A 27,518-nucleotide genomic window follows, 5' to 3' on the forward strand; every position below is an offset into this window, starting at 1 on the left:
CAAAAGCCTCGGCGGCGGGCCACCGGCAGCCGCACCTCACTCTCCCTGCCCCCCCCCCCCCCGCCACAGTGAGAAGCTTGCCAGGCAGAAGTGGCCGATCCACTCCCGGCCCGGTGAGCTTCTCGCTGGCATAGCGCTTGGGAGGGGAATGAGAGCAGGAAGGGGAGGGGGCTGGCTGGCTGGCAAGCAGGGAGGGGGCGTGAGTGAGCGAGGAGTTGCCGGGAACTTGGCTAGGCATTGCGTGCCCTTCTCGCCCGCACCGTTCTTGCGCTCTGCGCTCTGCTACGCCTGGGCTCCGGGAGCTGCTGCTGCCACCGAAAGAAGAGCCTGTGTTGTGTCCTGGCCCTGCTGCTGATCGCTGCGCAGGTTTGGAACTCACACCCAGCCAGAAAACACCCGCCGGGCCAGGCTACCCTCCTCCCGTGGGCTAGCTGCAGGGGAGGGCAGGGAGAGCGAGGCACGGCTGCCGGCACGCCTGCAGGTAAAAAGGCACCTGCCATACTCGAGCTGTGCAGAAAGAAGCAGGACAGGGCCTTGGTCCCGGAGCGGAGCCCACGGCGCATCTCCCTCTTGCGGGAGGAGGGCAGCCCGGCCCGGCGGGTGTTTCCTGGCTGGGTGCGAGTTCCAAACTTGTGCAGCGATCGGCATTGTAGACATGGTTTTTGAGTGTGGGCCAACCTCCCCTTTGCCCCTAGGAGATGGTAACGTACCACCCTATATCACAGTTCTAGGTGTGAGTGGCTTGGGCTGATGATATCTCCCATGTGAGAGAATACTAGTTTACTCTGCATACTGTGGAGGGGAGGGTGGCAGATTCAAAGCCTGATTTGAGACTGGCAGCCTTGTATGTCTAGGAGGGCCCAGTCAGATATGCCTTCACCATGACCTCAGCTAAGTCTTCCTCAAGAACTACTCTGGTCTGCCGAATAGCACCCACCTCCCAGGTCACCCTCAAGGACCAGTAGTGGCCTTGGGCAACTGTGTTCCTCGGAAGCAGACTAAAGCACATGTTCTTCCTCTACCACCCCTTCTAACCCGCCCATCTCTTCTACACAATTGGCCCCCATGACCTTAAAGGATGCCTACATCTGCCACCCCCCCCCCCCCAAACAATGAGCAGCCTTAGTTTACTGTTCTGATCGAGCGGTAATATCAGGGCTCTCTCAGCCTTACCTACATCACAGGTGTCTGTTGTAAGGAGAGGAAAGGGAAGGCAAACATAAGCCTAATTTCTCCAAATTTCTCTTAAGGTTCCATATGGCTTAGAACATTGCATTACCTGTTTTCTTTCCCCCACTGGGTCAGGGATTTACTGACTTTTGCACCTAGATGTCTGGAGAGTCTTGCTGTTTTACCTTAAGAGGATTCTGGAATACTGCAATGAAAACACAGTTTTTTGTTTTGTTTTGTGGGACTCCATAGAAAGGAGGTTCTCAAATACTTTCTCAGTGGATTGTTTCTTTCTGACGTTATGCTGGAATCTTACTAGTCAATGACCATATCTATAAGGTGTGTGTGAGTGTGCCATTAGACAGTGCTATGAGTTGGGTTAGAGTGCCCCCTAAATATTCAGGTTGATTCCTGCAGCTTCCTTTGCAGCTTTCCTTGATAATAATTGACATTTGCCAGGTTGCAACTTTGTGTTCAATATCAACAACCTCAGATATGTAAATGATACCACTCTAATGGCAGAAAGCGAAGAGGAACTAAAGAGCCTCTTGATGCGAGTGAAGGAGGAGAGTGCAAAAGTTGGCTTGAAACTCAACATCAAGAAAACGAAGATCATGGCATCCGGCCCTCTCAATTCCTGGCAAATAGATGGGGAAGAAATGGAGGTAGTGACAGATTTTATTTTCCTGGGCTCCCAGATCACTGCAGATAGGGACTGCAGCAAAGAAATTAAAAGAAGCTTGCTCCTGGGGACAGCATCCTAAAAAGCAGAGACATCACCCTGCCAACAAAAATGCGTCTAGTCATAGAATCATAGATTCATAGAGGGGCCTACAGGCCATCTAGTGCAACCCCCTGCTCAACACAGGATCAGCCCTAAGCATCCTAAAGCATCCAAGAAATGTGTGTATCCAACCTTTGCTTGAAGACTGCCAGTGAGGGGGAGTTCACCACCTCCTTAGGCAGCCTATTCCACTGCTGAACTACTCTGACTGTGAAATTTTTTTTCCAGATATCTACCCTATATCGTTGTACTTATAGTTTAAACCCATTACTGCATGTCCTCTCCTCTGCAGCCAACAGAAACAGCATCCTGCCCTCCTCCAAGTGACAACCTTTCAAATACTTAAAGAGGGCTATCATGTCCCCTCCTTTTCTCCAGGCTGAACATTCCCAAGTCCCTCAACCTATCTTCATAGGGCTTGGTCCCTTGGCCCCAGATCATCGTCGCTCTCCTCTGTACCCTAGTCAAGGCTTTGGTATTCCCAGTTGCAATGTATGGCTGTGAAAGCTGGACCATAAGGAAGGCCGAGCGTCAAAGAATTGAGGCTTTTGGACTCTGGTGCTGGAGAAGACTCTTGCGAGTCCCTTGGACTGCAAGGCGAACAAACCAGTCAGTCCTAGAGGAGATCAGCCCTGACTGCTCCTTTAGAAGGCCAGATCTTGAAGATGAAACTCAAATACTTTGGCCACCTCATGAGAAGGAAGGACTCCCTGGAGAAGAGCCTAATGCTGGGAGCGATCGAGGGCAAAAGAAGAAGGGGATGACAGAGAATTAGGTGGCTGGATGGAGTCACTGAAGCAGTCGGTGCAAACTTAAATGGACTCCGGGGAATGGTAGAGGACAGGAAAGCCTGGAGGATCATTGTCCATGGGGTCACGATGGGTCGGACACGACTTTGCACCTAAAAACAACAACAACTTTGTGTTCAGCTGATACTTTTGGATGTTGTTATGACTTGGACCTGCAAGCTAGTTGTGAAGCTCAGGTGGGAAAAGCTATTCTGCACTCGCTCTTCAAATGAACAGAACATGTCCTACCGCCAGATGAGTCACTTCCTAGAATCCCCATGTAGAAATTCACATGGTTGCAGATTGTCCATATTCATAATTGATAAGTAGCAGAATCGTATGACAAAGCTCAGTTGATGCACTAAAACATACCGAATGGGCCGTTGGAATGAAAAACTTACTTGATTTGGAATCAATTTTCCCCTTCATCCCCCCCCCCCATTTCTTTTTAATGGGCTGAAATTTAGGATAACTCTGTACTGTAGCAGAAGCATTTAAAGCCACAAGTAAAAAATGGTTAGCATAACATAATTAGAGTGAAAAAATGGTATTTTTCAGTGATGTATATAGGCTTGATACAGAACAATACTTTATACCTCCTTAAAAAACAGAACAGACTCTTAAATGGTAATACGATAACATTCATTGGATTTAATGAAAGACATTATAAACATACTATAGCCACAACTGCAGACATCTTCAGTTCAAACAATAAAATGTGAGGTAGACTGACTAGTGAAGCTAAATTCACCAAGTTTTGGTTAAGAGAATTTTTACATTAAGGACTGCTTAAAACCTGAAGCACTTCTTATATGAAGAGCATCCACTGCTGGAAAAAATGCATCATAGAGGAAGGCTGCACATGTATTTCATATGCATACATACTCAGGGAAGCTGCAGCCAGTGATGCCTGGAACAAAGCAGTTTGTACGCCTTCCCTGGAGAGAATGGTTTTGTCTGCAAGAAGATGGTCAAGTGTGAAGCAGCCGAAGAAAGCAACATTAAACCTCTTTTCAGAGGTCACAAAAAGCAAAAGCATAAGTTACAGACATACGAGTTGTTTGATTCTAATTATAGATTACATTCAGTATTAACCTGTGACCTCGTCAACAAGCCTACAGGTAAAATAATGCTGGCCTCTTTAATACATTCATGTCATTGCCTTGTTTGCAAGACCTTTAACCAAAATAATAAAAAGATACCGATTTGGTAACACATTCTGTCCGGTCTCTTATCATGTTAGTGAACAGCATTGTTATAGCACATGGACCCTTCTGAGTTTGTTGAGACTTTACCAATAGAGGCTTCATTTGATAATCACACAAAAGTCATCTTTGCCTCAGTGATATTTATTTCGAATTGTTCTTTTCTGACATAGAAGGCAGATGTATCTAAGGTTTTTTCACACAATCATATAAGAAGTAATAGTAAATAGTGGAACTCCTGGCTGAAAATGCACATTCCTACATAAATCCATGAACAGGAAGTATACTCGTGGAAACCTGCCAAGTAACTTTTTTCATTGAAAGTGTGAACACCTGAAGTTGCAGAGGTTAGAGTTTAGGACTATGATTTGGGAAATCCAGGTTCAAATATCACTTTCCCATGGAAGTTTGCTGGGTGATCTTGAGCTAGTCTTATATATTCAGCCTAACCTAACTCGTGGGGGCAAGGAGAGAATGAGCTAACCCATTTTAGATGCCTACTAGAGAGAACCGAAGTAAATAAATACCAAATCAAACGCTTGGTCCATTTAGCTCAGTGCTATCTACTCTGACTGCATGTCGTGTCCAGGATCTCAGAAAGAATAATTTCCCAGCAGTTGCTACTTAAAACATTTTTAACAAGAGATGTCTGCAGTTGAACCTGAGGGATCCTGTTTATAAAACTTGTACTTGCCCACTGAGTTTTGGAATAAAAATGTGAGCATGCTCACAAAATGGCCCATCAAGTAAAGGGTAAGGACTGAGTGAAGGAATTGTGCAGCTTACACCAATGCTTGTGATACCCCTGCCATCACATATTTACAAAGAATTAGGTGTATTACATTTTTCTATGTACAGAAAATAGTGCTTGCTCAAAAGCATTCACTTCAGGGAAGATGTGCAAACCGTCTGCTACGAAGTTAGTCCCCCGAACCCCTGATTGTGTGAAAAGGACCTTAGTTTAGTATATAGCCTATCACTATTTTTGTACCTTTTGGCCAAGGGTCTATAAGTCTCAGCACCGGAAATTTTAAGAACTTAGTGCAAACATCAAATATACAAGATTCTGAAAGTTTTATATTTGCAATAAAATGGCAACTCTTTGGAAATGTTCACAGATTTAAATCATGTTAAGCAAATATTCAGTTCAACCAACATAATTAGCAAAAACAAAACAAAACCACCCTAGTTATCCCTACAACTCCCAGGTATTCATCAAGCATCTTGTAGACTGCCAAATGAACACCCAGGCTTTATAACTCCTCTAGTTGTAGCTCTTACATAGCTTCTACCAAATACAAATTAAAATTCTTTAAAGCAGCTGTCCCCAACCCCAGGTCCTGGGACCAGGACCGGGCCGTGGCTCCTCCTCATCCTCCTCCCCGGCTGGTGCATCAGGGGCTGCCCTGCCACTCTACTGCTGGCTCACCTTTGGTGCTCTCTGGTGGCTGCCATAGCTGGGGCCCCCCCTCGGCATGGAACTGCACAGCCAGTGGGTGGCGGGAAGTCAGTGGAGCAGGGGTTCAGGTGGTGATGGTGACGTCCCTTGGCAAAAGACTACACCCCCCCCCCCCAGGCCTCAGTAAAATTGTCAAGCGTTGACCGGTCCCCAGTGATAAAAAGGTTTGAGACCACTGCTTTAAAGCATAAGGCAGATTCTTTATGGGTACCAAAAAACCCTAAATAACCTACACTAAACAATTGTTCATTTGAAATATGCTACATTTACAGCATTATACTTAAGATATAATAAAACCAACAGGTATGAAAACCATTATTTTCCTTTTCAACTTCAATATATTATGTTTTTCATTATTTGTAAACAGCTCTTTCAGAAAGTAAAAAAGTTGCATGATTAACACTTTGTTCTAAAATGTAGTTTTGGCAGGTGCTTCTTAAGTCGCAGGTATACAGTTTCTGTAGAGATCATAATAAATGCAATGTACTGGATGAAGAACTACTTTCACAAAACAACTTCCACACTTAATATCTGGAGAGGAAAAAAAGTGGTATGTACGGTGTGAGGAAGAACTAGTAATAAGGTATAGGATAACAATAAGAGAAGCCAGAACGATCTGATTAATAGCAGGTGGTGGGTTGCAAGTGAACACCATCTAAATATTAACTGCAGTATGAAGACCCAATTGTATCTAAACAATTTCAACTGAGCATATTTTTGCACCAAATATTGGTACAAATGAACAAACAGCATTACATGGCTTTTGATTTTTGGTGCAAAGAAGTTCCTTCTGGAACAGTTCAATGCTTGTTTAAGCTACATAACACTAAAATCACCTCTGAACCAGGCTATAAAGCATGGATCATACCCCCACCCCTGCAAAACAGAGCCAGGAACAGGCAGGATTTGTCTACAAACCTAAAGGAAGCCCCAGGTTTGCAGGAAAAAATCAAAAATCTAAAAAGCAAGCGTGGGGATTAGAATTTTTCAAAAATTAGAAAATCACCTCTATCTTTAAGAAAATTGCCTACTAAGCCTAGTTTCTGAGATCTCACTGATCACTTTGAGAGTTACTAGGCAACCATAATGAGAAGTGATGGTTCAGGTCAACCTCAACCAAATGCCTGGTGGAGGAACTCCTTTTTGCAAGCCCTGCAGAACTGTTCAAGTTCCATTAGGGCTCTGATCTCCTCTGGGAGCTTGTTCCACCAGATGGAGGCCAGGCTGGAGAAAGCTCTGGCCCTGGTTGAGGTAAGCTAGCTTCCCTGGGGCCAGGGATCACCAGGAAGTTGGAGGTGGTAGAGCGCAAGGTTCTTTGAGGGGTGTGGGCAGAGAGGCGATCCCTCAAGTACACTGGGTCCAGACTGCGTATGGCCTTAAAGATGATACCCAAAACCTTAAGTCTGATCCGGAATTCAACCGGAAGCCAGTGCAGCTGCTGGAGGATGGGATGAATGTAAGACTGCTGAGGTGTTACTGTGAGGATCCTGGCAACTGCGTTCTGGACCAGTTGCAGTTTCCAGATCAAAGATAAGGGCGCACCTGCATACAGCGAGTTGCAGAAGTCCAGTCTAGAGGGGACCATCGCATGGATCACTGGGCTAGGTGTTCCAGGGCCAAGGAAGGCGCTAATGGTTTGGTTTTGTGAAGATGGTAAAATGCCAGCTGCGCTACCATCTTGATCTGAGCCTCCATTGAGAGGGAGGCATCAAGAATCACACCCAGGATCCTGGCAAAGTAGGCTGCACTCCATCCAGGTTGCCCTCCATCCAGGTTGGATAGGTGCACTTCCTCACTTGGACCCTTCCTGCCCAGCCACAGGACCTCTGTCTTTGAAGGGTTGAGTTTCAGACGACTCTGCTTCAGACAACTTGACGACTCAGTGGAGTAAAATTTGCATTTTACCAACCTCACTACCATCTCATAGTCTCTTAACTGCATTCTATAAGATGTTCTCATAACTTCATCATGAGCCTTCCTCCAGACTCAATCTAGTCGTCTCAGTTCCCGTTTCTTCTTATGAAGCTCCTTGGTGTACCAAGGGACCTGCTTGAGACAGGGACAGAGAAGACATCTGGGAGCTATCTTGTCGATGGCAGCCAGCATTCTGTTGTGCCAGTTGCTGACAGACCATTTAGAGAAGTGTTGGGAAGCATTGGGTCTCGCATAGCATTCAGGAATCCAATTGGATCCATAAGTATCCACAGGCAAACTAAAATCTGCTCTGCGCCCAACTGAGGAGGGGGTGGTAGCCTTAGCTGGGCCTTCAGGGCATAGTGGTCTGACCATGGCACGGCCTCAGCTGAAACCAGATCCACATTCAAACCTGCACTGAAAATGACATTCAGGGTGTGGCCTGCTTGGACCAACAACAAATTGCGAGAGCCCTAGTGTCGCCATGGCTGACACCAAGTCCAGCCCATTTCCAGAGGGTGGCAGCTCTGCATGGATGTTAAAATCCTCCAGAATTAAGATAGAGAACTGTAGTATCCAGGCCACTACCTCCTCTAGTTTCAGGTTGTAATGCGACAAAACAGGACAAACACTGAACGGGCTAATACATTTGCAAGCCACTGTAAATTTATGTTGGTGGTGGTGGCTGAAAGATGAGAAAACCAGAAATATATTGAGACCAGTAAACTGCATGCAGAGGTGCAGTTCCTACATTCAAATAGACTGAATCTAAGTATTTCAAAAGGCCAACTTTTCCTGGTATATAAAACACTTCATAAAGCAAGGGTTTTTCAGGGATGTCCATTAACTGTCATTGCTTGGGGCTTGATTTGGACTATTCTACAGTCTATTTTTTCCTTCATGGAACAGCAATACCTCAGTGAAATTTCAAAACAACATTATCTCCTCTGAGAATCAGAATGCTGGTGCAAACGAAAGGCACCCAACTGCAAACAGTATTCAGGCAATTTGGTGTGTAAAACAAACTAGAAGATTGATTACTTTAAGACATCTCCGCTAGTATGAGGGACTGGAATGGTTTTGGTGAAGCTCAAATACACTGAGAAGACTGTATATTTAAGCTAAGATACTTTTAGAAACTGGTATCTTCTTGGTGCTTAGTTTGTTGTTGAATCCAATTTCATACATGTTGCAAAAGGGGAAGAAAACAATCTTTTGTTGAGGAGAGGTTAAACAAAGTGGTTAAACAACCCCCTCCCTCCAAATGTGGACTATCTGAATCTGTTAATTCAGGCCGATAATTGAAACACAAGTGGGTGAAACAAACATTTTTCAACAAACCTGCATGATGCCTACCATACATTCATTAATTTGTTCAGGCTTATGTAGTAAACTTGTTAAACTTCTGTGGAAATTTTGCCAAAACAAGTGTCAATATATATAAAATTACAAACCTTAAGCTAACACTGAACAGAAAGTGAACAAAGATTACATTTTCTAACACAAATATCTACGTTTGTCATTTCAAACCCCTGAGTTACACCGTACCAAAAGTACAGAATTGAAGAGAAATGAACAACATTCCTCAGCATATTATCTTCAAATAATTCCACATTCTCAGTGTGAATTTCATGTAACACATTAAAACTGGCTGATGCTAAAAGTCATTTTTATCCTGTTGAGCATAGTACAAAGAGACCGGGAGAGCTCGTCATCCACCAAAATATTGTTCACCACACCATGAGTCACAGCATGTATGCCTCTGTGTTAGCTTCTGTAACAGTGCCCCGTTAATTCAAGGAATTAACTTGAATCAACATGTTCTTTCAATCACAAAAGAACAGAAAAACATGTAAAGATGGGACTCGAATTTTGGGAAATCCTTAGAGTAGTGAAGATAAATATTGGTTGCACATTGCTCCACAATGATTGTACTTTAAAAGAAAGAAGGAAAATGACACAATATAACTCATCATGCTCTCTTCTTTTCCTTCTTTGTTGTTTTGTTTGTTTATATATGGCGTCCAGTAAGAAAATAGAGTGGCTTATCGTCACTGCTGTTAGCCGTTTGAAATTCATCTCTAAGGCGAAACTGCCATTCATCTTCCAGCTCTAACCGGACTATTGTTTGACGCAAAGAGCTCCTGTCTTGGCAAATTACACACAGGGTTGCACCTTAGGTTAAAGAACAAAACACAAAAGTTTAGAATACCATAGGTCTTTCAAACTGTTAATTTGCTGAAATCTTGGCCTTTTGCATATTAAAAGTAACCCATACTGAGTTAAGGTAGAGCTCAGCTTAGCACTACTACAATATGCTATTGCTCCTGAAAATAGGATCTGCTCTAGCACGGACTACTTTGTCTAGCACTGAACGTTGGTTTCTATATTCTCCTTATTCTTGTATTAATACAGGAACAGATGTAAGTACCTGGAAAAGGCATAAATCATCTGCTAGCATTAAAAAGAGCAAGATAATCTATAACAGTGCACGAGGCTGCAGTAATTAACTGCTAGTAAACGGTCTACCATAATAGACTGTGATGCAATGACATCTTGACTATGTATATGGAAAATTTCTGTGCTGCTTTTCTGGGGAAGCTTACAAAATAATCATAAAAGTTATTAAAACTCAGCATGAGCATAAAGCAACAGAAATATAAGTAAGTTTTCTATTTCTAGTGGCAACCATTCAGGTGCTAAAGAGAGGTAATATTGTACCTAACATGAAAAAAAAGGTTTGAATGTTTCAAAGCTACATAGTGCCTGGATCCCTTTCTTTCAATGGAGACACACTTTTCCTTTCATCAGAAGAAAGCGTCTCTTCTAACAAAATGAATCTGCAGGATCCAACACATTTTTCACTAATATTACCTATCCTGTATTTACAACAGGAATCCTAAACCTGAATCTTGAAATGAAAAAAAATCTTAGCAATCACTAAGAGATATTCAATGCATTTACGTTTAAGTGATTCTGAGTGCATATAGAAAAGCAACGTGTACCGTGCTTAACTGCAACATCATATATCTGAGCGTCTGGGGCAGATATGAGGCTTCAACATACCACCAGCTCTTGGGCACTAGATACCATTATTCTAAAGGCACTTTGTGGATGTTGTTATTCTTATTAGTTTTTATATGTGCTGTCCATACTAGGCTAGTCTACCCTGTTAAAAAAACCAACATATCAAATGAAAACACAAAAGGCTGAGTACACAAACCACATTACCTTTCAAGAATTTGAACTTCTTAAGAAAGTCTGCGCCTACAAAGGAGTCACAAAGGTATAGGAGAAGTCCACTAAAAAACACCCCTTCGCAGTTGACATTAACAGAATGTGGCCGTGAACTGATGTAGCAGAGAGCTACCTAAACAAACAATAAGGGGGGAGGGGGAGAATAACCTTATTTAAATTGGAGATTTTGGTCTTTCTAACTTCAACAAAAACATTTAAGGTGCACAGCTGCAAATACTGTTCATAACGCCTTTTGTTCATAAAAATTTATACTAGTGAATTAATTAATTGTAGGAATCTAAATAATAATATGCATGTGACTTTTAAAAGTGAGGGAAAATTAATTATAACAATAGATACATTCAACAAAAGTAGTGCTAATAATACAATAATATAGAAGGCTGATATAGTAAATTCAGAGAAACCAGAAAGAATAAAACATATAACAATGCAGGGAAGTATCAATAAAACATGTTCACATAAAAATGATGAAAGAAAAATACAAAACTCAAGTCAAGTAAAAAAAAAAAAGAAGAACAGCATTCAAGTTATCAGCAATTTATAAATAGCCAAAACAGAATTACATAAAGATTGTAAAAGAAAAAACAAAGCAAAGTGGAAAATATGAAAAAGAAGGAATATTTAAAACAATGTCATGGATAGCTCATGCAGTAAATCCAGAAAAACCATAAAAATTGAATAAATGTTACAAGAGGTGAGAGAATCTATGGATGACTAATCAAAGTTTATACGAGTAATAAAAATAATTCTTCACAAACAGAAACTCATGTAAAATCAATATACATGGAATGAGGAGGGGAGAAGGGGAGGGGAGAAGAAGGAATCATGATTTGTAGCAATTCTAGATATGTACCTCTGGCCCAATGTTCAGGTAGCAATCGATAGCAAGGACAGGGCTCTTGAAGTTATGGATGGCCTTTGGGAAAAGCTTATACGTAGCATGTTGAAGGAACTTTTCTAGAAGGAACTGAGCAGGAGCTGCCAGAAGTGTGTGCTCACTGTCTGGAGCACAAACATACTGAAGAGGCATTATTGGAGTCAAGCTCTCGGACACCTACAGAGAAAATGAGAAGTAAAGGTCTGAAATAGAGTAGAACCCAGAATTCAAATATTAGACAGGAACTGTCTCAATGGTCCCTATATTTAGGAGCTCAGAAACGTCTCACTGTAAACTTTCACTGAAGGCAGTAGGGTGTGAGTGAGAATGAAGGAGAAGAAGGCAGTTTTAAACTCCGAAAACATAACTGAACTGTATTATATTCAGTACCCAAACATCTTGTGTAATCAGGTTCCAACTCTTCCAGAAAAACGGCAGCCTGTCGACATACTACAATTGTTCAAACTGTCATTGTGTATTTCTCCCCTTTGGGTTAGATCCTTAGGGACTGGGCTCCCTTATGCTCCCTCTGTCTGTGCTGTTGCTGCTTCTCCTGATCCTGTGCATTAAAGGGAGGCCTATAAAAAGGTGGGAGCAAATCTATAAGGCTGTCCATACTGGAGTTGATAGTTATAGCTTGGGAAATAACCAGGCTTAGTGGTGGAGGACAGTTATCCAGTAAGTGACATTGCCATCACTTTATTATTCTGAATCCTGTCCAGGACTGTGTCTATCTGCTTGCTCAACAATGACTTCCCCTTGAAGGAGAAGTTTTCAACTCATACCTAGGGAGAGGGCCAAAGTCTGGAGACGAGTATAGCACTGAAAGATGATGGCTGAGACCATACTTCTGCTGCAGGCATCAGCAATGTGATGGGAGGTGAGGAGTTGCTCTTAAATCCAATCTAATTACTTCCAACTGGAAGGCTTTGCCTTGTTCATTGTCTTTGTTAGAAATATGACCAATATACTGGGATATGTATTCCCATAAATATACCTGAAATGGTTGTAATTGTATGCCAATAAAGGTATTCTGATTCTACCTGAAACTGTCCATAGCTTAAAAATTGGCAATACACAGGCTCATGGACCCAGAAGTATAAATCTTTCAAACCATGAAATCTAACTTTCAGCCCTATTTATCCAAAGGGTTTGAGTGGATCGCAGCCTTCTGCTTAGATTCAAAGACTTCTCTAAATAATGAATTTGCAGGTGGTTGATATAATAGAAATTCCATTCCTATCAACCTTCTTGGTGGAGGCCTGGCCAGAAGCTGATTTTGCCCAAACTGAAGTACATACGTCAAATATCCCCTTAACTCTGGGGTTTCTTGATGGCCCTGGAAGGGTTTCCTGAATGAGTGGGAGTTAGTGTTTTATATATTTTTTAATTTATTAAACATTTATCAGGTGGTATGACCATACGTGGTTGTGTTGCCCAATGATGGTCCTGAAGGCGGTGGGAAGGAGAGGGGCCTCAGGTGGGCAAGTACACAGTGATGCTACTCGACCATATTCTGCATGATCAAGCCACTACTGGGGTTTCTCGAAGCCAAACAGATGTTTGAGGGGTTTTCTCAGCAGTAAAACAGTTGAGAAAGGCTGTCTTCCAATCTGGATTGGCTGGCCTCTGGTGTTGAAGTGAACTCAACCTGTGCCCTGGCAGCAAAGCTGATGTTGAGAGCTCACCCAATATTGAGGATCAGTGTCAAGGCAGTGAGAGTGAGTGACATCAAGGAGACACTCAACTCTGAGCCAGTAACATTGACACTGACTGTGGCCATGTTACTGGAGATTTTGAAGGTTGGCATACAACTTTGTTGAAGTTGACTGCAGCTGGTTTAGAGATAGTGGATAATTTTGAAGTCTGGAAAGCTAATAGACACCCAATGCTTCAATTTCTTTCCCCACCTTTTCACTGGCAGCTTGGAGGCTGCTCTTTGAGGCTGGGCCAAAGAGGCCAGCAGAACAGTAGGGTGGACAATTGGCCCAGAGGCTATTGAGGCAGTTCTAGTCTGCTTTTGGGGGGAATGCTGCTTGAGCACCCCAAACGACTGCTCCCACAGGGCCCTCTCCTGCTTCAACTTGGGAGTGAAGAGATAACAGGTCTTACATACAGTTGTGTTATGGCCTTCCCCCCACACGGTAGGCATTTGTCATTATTGTCGTTTTGTGCCATTACTATGTCTCAGTTAATATGCATCTTTAAACAGCCATTTTTGAAGTAAATTCAATACTTGAAGGAAAAGAGAGAGACAACCTGATGTAAGTTGGTAGAAGCTATAGAGTGTCCTTTCTCCACGGCAACAGAAAAAGGACTGAGGAAAAAATGCCTCCCCTCATTACGTAATCATTGGGGTCGGAACAGAGCTTGAACCTCTCTGATGAGGAAAGAAGGAGCACTCTGCTTTGCTTTTCTAGAAGCTTGTAAAACTTCTCCACAGCAGATCTGCAGATCTGCCTTCAGGCAGTCCCATGTGGGACTGCACAGAAGACATGAAGATGAACATAGTGTTGTGTGTTGAAGCAAAGTAAGCAAGCGTATAAATACAGTTCTGATCAAATTAGGTGGGGGAGCTGAGGTAATGATTTGGAATGGGATTGAAGAAGAGGCCTCTCATCTATCCTGATCTCAAATGAAAATTAATTTCTTCTTCCTTCCTAATGTATTCCAAACTTCAGTTGATCATAAAAATGTGGACAGTTCTATCTAGCCTTTTAATCACTGTCAAGTGCCTAGCAGCTTAAGCTGTTTGTTAATAATACTGACATAAATAATGGAACAATGTCCCACTAGTAAATAAAACACAGAGCTCTACAAAGTCTAATGTTACCATTGATTAAAAAGAAAACCAAGAAACTTGGTTTGTGAATACCATTCTTATACAAATTGGTGTACCAGCACATGATATCACAAGGGAACTTAAGTGTAGGATGGCATCAGTCCAAGGAACACAATAAATTATTTCTCCCAAGGACTATTAACCTCCTCTAGCTTTCAGCACCATCAACAAATACACATGAAAACAGCATGCATCCACTCACTCGTGGATCAGTTTGGAAAATGCTAGAATGAAAGCTAAACTAATGAAATAATTTCTCATTCTAGAATACATGCAGTCCTATGTTCTCCCTCTCTCTTTCTCTCTGTGTATCTACACATGTTCAAACATCCAAATCTTTATATTCCAAGACTGATAAGAAACCTGTTAACTGACAAGCATACCTGGATTTTCTTCTCAAATACTGATAGTTCTATGCAAGCAAATATTTCTTTGTATCCACAGTAAAACTTAAAAAATAAAAAGTGGATTCGATTTAAATTAAATTATTGCAGGTCATAGAACACATTTAAATTGTTTTCAGATCTTTTGTGAGTTTTTTTTTTAAAGGAATTGTTACCAGCAGTATGCCCTGGAGAGATTCAGGCACTAGAATTCACCTTTTCCTCCATTAGCAATCTAACACAGGAATGGAGTAAAGGGCAACATTTTAATGTCACAAGACAATGTTATTAAGGTAATACTCACCATTATTTTAGGCTTAACAGCAAAATCCTTTTGCCCTCCAACCTGGATGTGTTTCTTCATGAGACTGAAGTTGTTAAAGGAACAGATAAGCAGTCCACTGCTGTTTGTTCTAAGATTAAAGTCTACATCTTCACAGAAATATCTAAACAATTGAACAGTTAAGAAAAAGAATTGTTTAGACCCCACTTTCCACTGCCTGAAGGAGTCTCAAAGTGGCTTAACATCACCTTCCCTTCCTCTCCCCACAAGAGACACCCAGAGAGGTAGGTGGGGCTGAGAAAGCTTTGGCAGGACTATTCTGTAAGAACAGCTCTAACAGGACTGTAACTCGCCCAAGGTCAACCAGCTGGCTGACTCAGACTCAGTAAATCACAGTCCAGAGAGAATAAATATCAAGGATAAAATATACAAAGTTATATGGCTGTATTTTTAAAAGTGACTATTTATTTGGAGCCTATTCCCACCTTAGCAAATTTAATAGGATCCTTTTGTGATAGCATTTACTTTATAATAATGGACTTTGAACTGCATTTGGAATTTACATCTGACAAGTAGAACTGAATTGCAGTTCATTGTACGGAGAAAACTGGGCACTCCAAAACAACATGTCCCTTCCGGGACTTGACAGCCATGTAGACAATCTCTTTCACCCAGCATGTGGAGGAATGAGGAATAAAACCCGGGTTTCCAGATTAGAGGCCTCCACTTCCCAAGTTGGCTTTCTTATCAAGTGTTTGAATGAAGGCAAATATCTGCAACTTGTACTATGCCTTCTCATTTCTGATCTTAATAGTTATTTATTAGTTATGAATATTCACACTGAGACCAGAAATCCTATAACTCTAGAGTAAGGGAACGAAAAGCTGTACATTGGCAAAAGCCATTAAAAGTAACTTCAAGCAAAGTAGTGCCAAAGGTAGTTTGAAACGGGCAAGGCTATATATGGAAGGAAGGAAGGAAGGAAGGAAGGAAGGAAGGAAGGAAGGAAGGAAGGAAGGAAGGAAGGAAGGAAGGAAGGAAGGAAGGAAGGAAGGAAGGAAGGAAGGAAGGAAGGAAGGAAGGACTCTGTTGAGTTCAGACCTCAACTTCCAAATCTGAGATGAGTTTGTGAGTTCTCAAACTGATTACAATCAGTCATAAAGGACATTAAAAAGAATCAAATATAAGGGGGGAAACCCCAATACCAATTAATTTGGAAATTCCCATGCCTTATCTGTAAGGCCTGAGAAGGCATGAGCCCTATCGCCAACAGGGTGGCAGAGAGCCTACTGAGGAAATCTAAGCTGATGAAAAGGATCCTATAGGGAGAGATGCTCTTGTAGGTATTTTGACCCTAGATGGTAAAGGGCATTATAGGTTTAAATGAACACATTTAGAGGCATAAGCTTGCTCTTTGGATCAACCATTTCCGATTCCCTGCAAATTTCAAACTGACCAAGTGATTCCCTAATGCAACTGTAAATCACATGTGCAAACGGATCTCAATGCAGTATCAAAATATTATTTGTAGTTTGTCCTATTGCTAAACTTTTTGCAGAGAATTTTGGGTAGGAAATGTTCTTGAGTATCATAGAATCATAGAGTTGGAAGGGGCCATACAGGCCATCTAGTCGAACCCCCTGCTCAATGCAGGATCACCCCTAAGCATCCTAAAGCATCCAAGAAAAGTGTGTATCCAACCTTTGCTTGAAGACTGCCAGTGAGGGGGAGCTCACCACTTCCTTAGGCAGCCTATTCCACTGCTGCTCTGACTGTGAAAATTTTTTTCCTGATACCTAGCCTATATCGTTGTACTTGAAGTTTAAACCCATTACTGCGTATCCTCTCCTCTGCAGCCAACGGAAACAGCATCCTGCCCTCCTCCAAGTGACAACCTTTCAAATACTTAAAGAGGGCTTATCATGTCCCCTCTCAACCTCCTTTTCTCCAGGCTGAACATTCCCAAGTCCCTCAACCTATCTTCATAGGGCTTGGTCCCTTGGCCCCAGATCATCCTCATCGCTCTCCTCTGTACCCTTTCAATTTTATCTATGTCCTTCTTGAAGTGAGGCCTCCAGAACTGCACAACTGCAGTGCAACTGCAACTAAGCCTTCCTTCAACTAGAGTCACACTCAAATATCCGCCTGACTTACTGGCAACATTTTTCTATTTTTTAAAAAATACTTCAAAACAGCCAAATTCTACATGAGAGAACATGATATCAGGAGTAATTTGGATGTCTCTCTTGATGGTGCCTTTCTTACATATTTTTGGTAAGCCTCATTTTTATTTTTAAAAGAAATCAGTTTGCAGGGATGGGCACAGAATGCCTTATACCTAAGAATTCGAGCCTGTGGCAGCAAAACACTTGCATTGCCTACCTGTTTAGATCATATTGCACGTTTTGAGTCAGATCTACGTTGAGCAGAATGAAGTCATGGATGTGGCACCTCGAAAAGGGAGCTTTGGGTGCCCTGGAATTCAGTTTGCTGTTCCATTTCTGAATTCCTAGTATTGCATAGTGAACAATTTTTGGCGTGGCTTCAATGTGCTGCAGGACACTTTTCAAAGACACATTTCTACTGGTTGTTCCTTGATCCGTGGACTGACTACGAAAAGTAGAAGTAAAACATACTGTACTAGATCACTGCTGCATTCAGAAATAAAAGTTGTGGTTTTCTAAAGCTCTTACAAGTATAAATCTAATGTAACATCATTTTAAGTTATACACAGTCAAATTTTCAGTTTTTAAATAGCAGTTCTGAACAATTACTGAGTGGTACTAACAACACTTCAGTTTATAATAGATATGATTTTCCTTTGGTCTTTAAATCTTTCTTTATTGTCAGACACCAAAACTGTAAAAAAAATCTGCACACCGGTATGCCAAATCAATTTTCCAAAACCTTGCATTGATTCAAAATGCTGCTGGGCCCCAATCCATGACCCTCTTAAGTTAGGAGCTACTGATTACCTGGATTGTTCTTGGACACTATGGCAGTTCCATAAGACACAAGAGTCATCCATAACAACGATGAAAGGCCAGACACACTGACGCTTGACTCCTAGCTCTTCTAGTCGGTTTCTCTCCAGTTCCAAGTTATGGTAAGAAAGCTCTTTAATAAGGAATCTGGCCGCACCTAAGACATATAATGGAGATTACGTGAAAGAGAGTAGACTAAAGGCCCTAGTCCTCTTTACTTAACACAAAACAGTTGGGACTGATATAAACCCCTGGCAGTAGGATGATGGGGATATGTTTACTGGAAGCCAATACCAGCTGGACATTGGCAGGTTGCCCAGAAAATGTTCACTGCAGAATAAATCATTTCTCAGAATCCACCTCGAGAAGATTCAATACAAATGGTTTAAGGATTATTTGAAGCATTAGTTGTAATTTTCATTAAGTCTCTGAAGGAAGTCTAAATTTGTTAAAATTCTAAGTTGAGAAAAGCTACAAAGTACAATTAGAAGGAATACATTTTGTTTTTCAGGTCAGAAGCAAATTGTTTTAAACAGAAATGCCCTCCATGCTCAGCAGTGGTAATTAAATTAATCCCTCACCAATTAATCACCAACATTTTTATTTGATTGATCTACCCATTACAGTTTGCACCCCTATTTCATAATGCACTGTAAAAACTGTTTTGCTGTCTGATGAGGACACAATAATCAAATACCAAACATCAGATTTAAGCAAGACTGTATTGGATATTTGATCTCCATATATCAAAAGGCATATACAAGGAAAACTGTGAAGTAAATTAAGTAGTTTAGTATTTACTCAAGAGGCAGGAAAACCTGAATTAAATATATTTAACCCCCCCCCACTTTTTTTAACTGGACATAACTGTAAATTTATTGGCAAATGTAAGATGTCCCATTTTTTTTCTTTTCTGGGGGAGTTAGGATGGCTTACCAGGAAAATAAGCTAGTTTTGCATTGTGTACTGCACTGCTAAAAATAGCAGAACAGGGATGGAGAGATCTCGATTCAAATCCCTACTCAGCCATGATGAGTGATCTCAGGCTGCAAATCTAAAGATACTTTCCTGGGAGTAAGTACCATTGAATTACACAACTTACTTCTGAGTAGATTTGCTTAGGCTTGCTCCCTCAAGTCCCTCTTAGCCTAGTCTAATTCACAGAATTGGAGTTCATTGGTGCCTGGTCCTCTGGCACAATTGGAGCTTCTAGTTCGCCTTCTGAGAGTAAAACGTCATCCTCCCAATCCATTGTGCCGATTGAAACAAAGGGCGCTGAGAAGCAACCCTTAAAATGGCCACCGTGGGTAAAACAAAGCATGCACGCTTTTAGCAGCTGTGCCGGTCTGCCCACACTAGTCTTGTGGCAAACAACAAGACAAACTGCCAAACACTCCACGAATATGACCAGACACCATACAAACACAATCACGCCACAAAATTGCCAAAATCAAAGCTCAGGTCTACAGTGCTGATCTCCACAACCTCCCTAGTCAAAGGCAGGAAACAAACTGATTCAAGGGTGACTCCCACATGATGATGACAGGAAGAAGAACTTTTGAATAAGTCCTGCCTCCCTGATGGATTGGTGGGAAATCACCCAAGGGATGCCCTCGCCCCCTAGAGGGAGAATGCAGAGAGATCCTGACCACTTTGTCTGTCCATCTCATTCTCTTCTCTCTCCCCCAGAAACAAGAGAAAAGCTTGAATTCTGGACTCTCATTTTGCCTCACTTACCAACTCCAGCATTGTTGAACATGCCTGGCAAAACCAGCATAATGTGATTGGGCCAATACTTGCGGTAAAGTGGCATTTCATATTCCTTCACCACTAGGAGATGGAGGTGGTTCACACCTTCCATAGCATGGTACAGATTCAAGAGGCCATGTTCATGACGTCCACTTGAAGGAGTGAAAATAGGACTTTTCACTGCATTCACATTCTATTGGAAGAAGAAAAAAAATCACTGTCATGATTGGTCATGGAATACATCCCTCTCTCCTGAAGGGCCACATGTACACCAGTAAAACAAGTATCCTGCCAAATGGAGGCAGTGCCCTATGTTTCTGTTCCTCAAGTCTTTTCACTTCCTTTTCTATTTACCATAAAAAAACACAATGGCTCCAACTGAATTTCATAGGAACAATGTATGACTGCTATCAGAAAGGCAACTGACAGTGGGTAAAGTTTTCTTCCCATACTCTGGGGTTTCTGATTTCAGTTGTGTTGCCAATTATAGCATTTTAAATTTTCCCCATAAGAATCAAATAGAACCATGACTGCAAAAAGCAGTGCTGATAGCAATGATTTATGCTGTCATTCACAAACCATTCTACTCTACAGGAAAAACAGGACAGTTCCCACACAAAAGGATCAATATACCTTGACATACCCAAAGAATTTGGCATTACCCCCCACCAGTGCAGACTGATAGCCAGTAAACCGAGTCAGGTTCAGAGGGGAGAAATGTTTCTACAAATCCAGATTTCAGAAAAATATTGAAACTTAAAAAAACAAGGAATAGTGGTTAAAACCCCCTTCCCAAAACACAGATGTGCTAACTGCAGATGTGTGGACAATGCACCTCCATCGAAGACAGTACCTGATGGTACAGCCTCACTTTGATGTTCTTTTGCTAAAGAACTGACTTCCAGGTGGGTAATAAAGGGAGACTCTAGAAAGAAACTGCTGAAATGGGATTTGTTAATAGGTTGCACATTTCTACAGCATTCCATAAAAGGAGATTTTATTATGGTTGTTCATTTAGTCTGAGGAAGAGTGCATGCACTTGAAAACTCACGCCGTCAATAAATCTTTGTTGGCCTTAAAGCTGCTATTGGACTCTGATTTTGTTATGCTACTTCAGACCAACAGGGCTACCCACTTGAATCTAATGGTGTGTCTGGTTCCACACCAAGAATGTCCAATGTTTCAGCCACCTAATTGGTATTTTCTGATGCTTACACATGACATTGTCCTCTTTGTGCACAAACCATTAATAACTTGCTGTTTCCATACCCACACAAATCTGCTTTATTTTACAAAATTTATTTCCTCGCAGGATGCTATCAGCAGGAGCCATTTCTTATGTGGGGGGGGGGAGGAAGCTCAGCTGAAGGACTTGGGTGAGTTGGTCAGTTATCCTTTTCATTTGTTGATGATCACATGGGACCAATTAGCATAACAGCATAGAATCACCTGTCTTTTACACAGAAGGGAGGCTCTGCAAGTATTAGGGTTTTTTTTTTAAGTTGATAAAGTATTGCATTTTTCCTATCCAGAGGGTTTGCAAACACTTTTTTAAAAAGTTATCATGCTAGCAGCAATGTGTTATTCAAGTTCCTTAAAATTACAGCTGGAACAAAATGCAGCAATGCATGTCCTTCTTGGAACTCCATGAAGGGCATATATTTGATCTGCCCTCCAACTGCTTCATTAGTTGCCAGTGGAGTTCAAGATCAGGTCCAAGGTTTTGGTATTGACCTTCAAGGCCCTATGTGGTTTAGGCACTGCATATCTGAGTGACTGTCTCTCCTAATATGTCCACGGAGAGCATTACACTCTGAGAACACCAATTTGCTGGTGATCCCTAGCCCCAAGGACATCCCCTGGTATTGACCAGAACCAGGGCATTTTCAGCTTTGGCTCCAACCTGGTGGAATGAGCTGCCAGCCAAGATCTGAGGCCTGATTGAGTTGTCAAAGTTCCACAGGGCACGCGAGACAGCATTCTTCTTCCAGGCCTTTGGTTGAGACCATGGTGGTTCGAAGCTTATAGCCTCCCTCCATTTTCCTCCTTCTTAGCTTTTCCCATTATTTACCCATTTCCAGTCTGGGGTAGTCGGCTGAGGGGGTTAAGAAGGCCAGGATATGTTTTATGCAGGCTGAATAGACTTAACCTACCTTATCAGACACAAGAGGAAGACGCATGCTTTCCAGATGCTTGCCCTGCTTGCTGAAGACAAAATAGCTCTCTTTGGACTTAGGAATTATAAAATGAAGCTGAACCTCTTCTCCTAACATTGAAGACGAGAATGTAAATGCATGTAGTGTGGAGTCAGACATCTGTATGCAAAGGAGAGAAAGAAACTGTAACACACTAAGGAGGCATAATTTGGGTTGTGATGGCCGAATGTGACAGCACTCAACACCTCTGGATTAACTTTTACAAAAAGTAACCCGCAGTTTCAAGGAATGCCTAAATTGGTCCAGTTTCCATGAATTTGTTCTTGAAAGCTGTTTAGTGTGATTAATTTATTTTTCTTTCTTCTTACACAGGCCCATAGTTTGTAACAAGGGCAATGCTCTTTACATTCCTAGAAATATAGGGGCCATAACAACATATCTGATATGCTGATAGCCTTTTCAGAAGGCCAAGCTCTGTGTAATGGGGGGAATTACCTGGTTATACCAAATACTGGCAAGGCAAATATTAGGGAATGCTTCTCAAGGCCCAAATGGGGATCCATAACTGGATTCCCCAACATATTATTTAGCTGAGAAAAGCAGCTATAGAACAGAGTGAAGTAGTCTCGGTCCATGGTGCTGTGGAAAAAGTAGTTAGCTCTATTACTTCTCCAACCAAAAATCCCCTCTCCAATAGGGAAAAAAGACAGGACTGAGTATTGGTGCTTGTGTTCTACCTCTAATGAGGCTAAACTATATATCTTGGATGTTATCATAGTTTTTTCCTCTCTCTTGTCATTTGGCCCTCAATAGGGTCCTTGAAATTAGTGTATGAACAGAATAATAAGTCATCAAAGGTTCAGGGGATTATGAAGACCAGAGCATAATGAATTATATCAACTGTCCTTTGAAGACAAACGAACATTATAAACTCTACACAAGTTTAATAATCATTGCTTTTCCAAAGAATCTCTGAAACTGCATTTTGGTAAAGGCCTGGAGACATTTCAGTTAGGGATGCTACAGAACACCACATCCTGAAGTTCACGGAGAAACAGAATGACTACTAAATGGGCCAAACTCTTGAAATGATAAAATGCCCTAAACAAAACCTTTAGAAGATGTAATTAATGTCTACAGAGGACTTACCTGAACTGAAGGATTTATATCCATGTACTGATGGCATTGTTCACAGTGATGAAATGTATTGTAAGCTGCATACTTAGTCAACATCATAGAGACAGTATTTCGTTTTCTGGAGTCATTCATTTTGGTTTCTTTGTTTGGCTCTATAGACAAAGATAAAGAAGGAAAGCTAACAGATGCGAAGTTCTATGAATTATTGTCAAGTAGCAGTAATAAAATCAGTTTTCACTTACCTTGCTTTATTCTTTGCAAGTGCTCCGTATACACAGGGCTCATGAAGGCATACTTTGGATCATGTACGCTGAAGTCAAAAGCAGTTTTACTGATGATTTCAATATCAGGCCACTGATCAGTGTTGGTTTGTGCAATTTCATTAACCTCCGTATAATCTCAAAAAATTAAGAGTTGTAAATAAATAAAAATCATAGTATTTACTAGTGCTTTTCTAAAAGTCTTTATGAACATCAAATTCGTACTTTCAGAAATTCTATAGAGATGGACAGTTTTGGAAAGGACCTAGCAAGTTTATTTTTATGACAAAATTTACCAACATTATCATCATCACTGGTATAAAATCCAGATTCCACTAGGATTGTAACAATAATGGCCATATGCATTTCTTATCTCCCATATCATGCCCTAAATATTTGTGGATAGAACACCTTTTTAGATATTCAGTCAGTTATATAAATATTTATACACCACTTACCCCTATGGCTCAAGATGGCTTACAATCTCAAATTCAAAACACATAAAACACAATTAAGGCCTGAATAACTAATCTCTCCCTTAAAAATATGCTTGCAACCTACACTCATTAAAATTCCTAGGGCAAATAAAATGGCCTTGATGTGGCTCCTAACACTTCTAGAGATGGCACTCAGCTTTTTGAGGATCCTCTTCCAAACAGTGGGAGGTAAGACAGGAAATGTACAGACTGTGGTCAATGCCAGGAAAGCAACCTTGGTGGGGTGGGGGGGCAACCAGTAAGTGGCAACCTGATGACCATGGCTGGCACACAGAGATATATGAAGAAGAAGAAGAAGAAGAGTTGGTTCTTATATTCCGCTTTTCCCTACCCGAAGGAGGCTCAAAGCGGCTTACAGTCGCCTCCCATTCCTCTCCCCACAACAGACACCCTGTGGGGTGGGTGAGGCTGAGAGAGCCCTGATATTACTGCTCGGTCAGAACAGTTTTATCAGTGCTGTGGCGAGCTCAAGGTCACCCAGCTGGTTGCATGTGGGGGAGTGCAGAATCGAACCCGGCATGCCAGATTAGAAGTCTGCACTCCTAACCACTACACCAAACTGGCTCTCAAGACTTAGAATATTTTCGTAAACTCACATTATGGACTGCTCATCTTAGCTTCAATGGCGTATCTTCAAAAACATTCCTTGTTACTTCTTACAAATATTACTTATCAAGGAGAATTTGATTTTAATTTACATAACTAGAAAAATTCATTTTATCATACATTCTTAGCAAAATATGCAATTTTGGACCCCAATGTTATTACTTCCACATTATTATTCCAGAAGAATAGCCTTGAGAAAAGGGTTCTGACAGGTTGTTTGTAAATGAGTGTATGTTTATGAAAAAAATTATCTATGCATAACTGTTACAATTTCCATTGCACAGAAACAGATCTATTTGTGTCTTACTTTGCATACCACATAGATCCTTCCTTCAGTAAAGATACTGGTATTCTCAAGAATTGTTAAGTTCATGGCTATCTTGCCTGCCATTTAGCAGGGGCCCGGAAAAAAAATGGTACATTAGGAAGGTTGACAAGATGTCAAGAGAATCAGTCCTGAGATCAGGCAGATATCTGCAAAATCATGGAGTCAGTGGACCCTCAGGAAGGCTATAGGGGCAAAGTAGGGGTCTGCAGTGGGAGAAATTACTGCCTTCTCTTTAAAAAAAACTAATGTCTTTAAGCCTTGAGAATACATTGCTCATAGGTAATGGCCTGCAGTTTACCAGGAAGGTTCATTAGAGTGGATTGCCTAAGCTATTTGCATCCACATCAGGGATTTCAAAGATGAATAAGGAATATGAGCTTGTTAACAAGAGTGAGTAAGCCTTGGAGGGAGACCATTTTGTACACTTACATTAAGTGCTCTTCTTTCCCCCCATCCCCAGATTCTCCCAAAACACAATTGCCACAATGACACAAAATCAGCACAGCCTACTATGCAAAACAAGGGTCCCACTCCTTTATGCTTACCCTTGGAATGCATCCTTACAGCCCTTCCCAGAATGACCTAGAGCAATGTGATGCAATTAGGGCCCAACTTCTCATGCTGCAGAACAACATGCCTTTTGTTCCTGCTCAGATGTATGCTGGCAACAATGACAGTGTTCTTGGCCTACAGGCAGCCCACTCTGATGGTATGGTGGTAAAGAAAATGATTGCAATCTTCTGATTAATCATACAGTTATTAGAAATTGACTATAGTTCTTAATATTAGTTTGACTGTTTCTGACCCTTGGTTCTTATCAAGAGAGCGGGATGTTCCTCTCCAGAATGTAGCTTCCCATAAGTCAGAGGAGGGAATGTTTTGAGCAGGGTCAAGCTGGTCTTAACATGTGCACCAAGGCCAGAAGGCATGAGTAAGCCATTGCAATATGCAAACCTTGGGGACTGGAATTGATGCCAGGCAGAGACTCGGATCCCGGTCAGCAGTTCCTGGAAGGCTGGTGTAATGGCTCTAGGGTGTTCCAGGGAGGTGAATGGGGAAGTAGAGACCCCAGGCCATCAGCTCATCCTGCAAGGGATATCATCTTTCCCAGCCTCCAAGGAACAGGTATTTAATACTATGCAATCCTATTATTCTCTGCGCAGGTTTGGGAACTCCCCTGTGTCTTTATTTCTTCTGCAGTAAAAATATGCAAAAGGTTTTTCTCTCAGTGTGATTAACTGGGGGCTGGGCAAAAGAACCCTAATTATGCCATTTGGCTATCTACTCTCCTGACAGACACAGCATTTGCAGTACTTTGCTTTTCTTCCAGCCAAGCTCAGCTCCCACTTAAGTAAGATAAGAATGGCACTCCGTTTTTTTATGAATATCTAAGAAAAACTCTTAACTCTGGCGTTTTTCAGCCTGTCATCAAAGAGAGCACTTTGTGCGAAGACTAGCTTTGACATTCCTCCCTGCAAAAAGAGCATGCGCCCAGATAAAACTGCATTTCTTTCTACATTTACAATAGTTAAGAAATTGCCAGTTAGACAAACCAATAAAGTAAAGTTCGGATTCCAGCTGGGCAGCATGAAGCAGGCCAACACACAAGTTTCTGGGGAAGGGGAAGGGGAAGGGGAAGGGGAAAGAGCAAAGGCACTGAAACTCAGAACTGATCAAAGCAAGCCACAATTCATTGGATGTCTGCAGGCTGAATCCTGGTTTTACAACCCAACCTCTGTAAATATAAACCACAACTTTGTGTGGTATCTGAATCAATTTACTAGATGATGCTCTGAAAGTCTATACAAGGAATCTGTATAATTTTAAGAAGAAGAAGAAGAGTTGGTTCTTATATGCCGCTTTTCCCTACCCGAAGGAGTCTCAAAGTGGCTTACAGTCGCCTTCCCTTTCCTCTCCCCACAACAAACACCCTGTGGGGTGGGTGAGACTGAGAGAGCCCTGATATCACTGCCCGGTCAGAACAGTTTTATCAGTGCCGTGGCGAGCCCAAGGTCACCCAGCTGGTTGCATGTGGGGGAGCGCAGAATCGAACCTGGCATGCCAGATTACAAGTCCGCACTCCTAATCACTACACCAACTGGCTCTCTTAAGCACTTATCTTTACAGCAAAATTTTATTGTTATTTACAATGAATGCTATAGCTATTGTGCACTTAATTAGCCACAGAAAATTCATATTAAAAATTACAGCTAAACACTATTATTGTAAGAACATAAAGAAATCTGAAGCAGATGAGCCAGCCTGAGAATTGTACACGTCCAAAGCAGGGGCTCACCTTTGTGAGCATGCTGGTACCTTTGGAACTCTGACAGAGGGCAGTGATCACAATCACAAAATGGCTGCTGCGGGAATTGAAGCCAATCACAAAACTTCATGGAGTGAGGTTATATATAACTCTACAAGTAACCCTTTGACATTTCAAACAGAAGCTCTGATTAACACGATGTTTTTTAATCTGCAGAGAAAATCAGCAGCTCTGGTGGGTAATGTCCCACCTAGCCCCTCCCACTATCTAAAAGCACTTGGTTGGCCCCAAGGAAAGTGTTGGTGGGTGCCTTGATGCCCGAGGGCACCACATTCAGGACCTGGTCTAAAGTACATGAGAACCATCAATATATCTAATTCTCATCATAGTTAATTCTGTTGCTACATAAATCCAAAGATTAGAACCATGAACAAAAAATAAAACTCTTGCTATATACCCAAAAACTCCTCAGATTACAACCCTCTTCCAAATCATAAAAGCAGCATCTGTAGTTTTAAGAAATGAATGCCCTCAATGCTAAAGCTAGGAAATTAAAACATACTGATAGCCTC

The 27,518-nt window shown here is 41.7% G+C and overlaps 1 protein-coding gene across 6 annotated transcripts in view; it reads right to left on the reverse strand.

The window, feature by feature from the left end:
- Positions 1–3,373: 3,373 nt before the first annotated feature.
- GREB1L (GREB1 like retinoic acid receptor coactivator) overlaps positions 3,374–27,518 on the reverse strand; it is a 169,947-nt gene continuing 145,802 nt past the window's right edge. For all 6 annotated transcript variants that reach the window (XM_077352631.1, XM_077352634.1, XM_077352633.1 and 3 more), the window contains 10 exons: positions 23,232–23,387; positions 23,002–23,141; positions 21,850–22,011; positions 19,685–19,889; positions 17,939–18,104; positions 17,346–17,573; positions 14,985–15,126; positions 11,432–11,632; positions 10,552–10,690; positions 3,374–9,495 (listed from right to left, as the gene is read on the reverse strand). In XM_077352631.1, coding sequence (XP_077208746.1) covers positions 9,332–9,495; positions 10,552–10,690; positions 11,432–11,632; positions 14,985–15,126; positions 17,346–17,573; positions 17,939–18,104; positions 19,685–19,889; positions 21,850–22,011; positions 23,002–23,141; positions 23,232–23,387 — 1,703 coding nt within the window. In that variant the 3' untranslated portion in view covers positions 3,374–9,331. The remainder of the gene's footprint in view (positions 9,496–10,551; positions 10,691–11,431; positions 11,633–14,984; positions 15,127–17,345; positions 17,574–17,938; positions 18,105–19,684; positions 19,890–21,849; positions 22,012–23,001; positions 23,142–23,231; positions 23,388–27,518) is intronic.

The sequence above is a fragment of the Paroedura picta genome, chromosome 9 (assembly GCF_049243985.1).
Source record: "Paroedura picta isolate Pp20150507F chromosome 9, Ppicta_v3.0, whole genome shotgun sequence".
NCBI classification, from domain to species: domain Eukaryota; kingdom Metazoa; phylum Chordata; class Lepidosauria; order Squamata; family Gekkonidae; genus Paroedura; species Paroedura picta.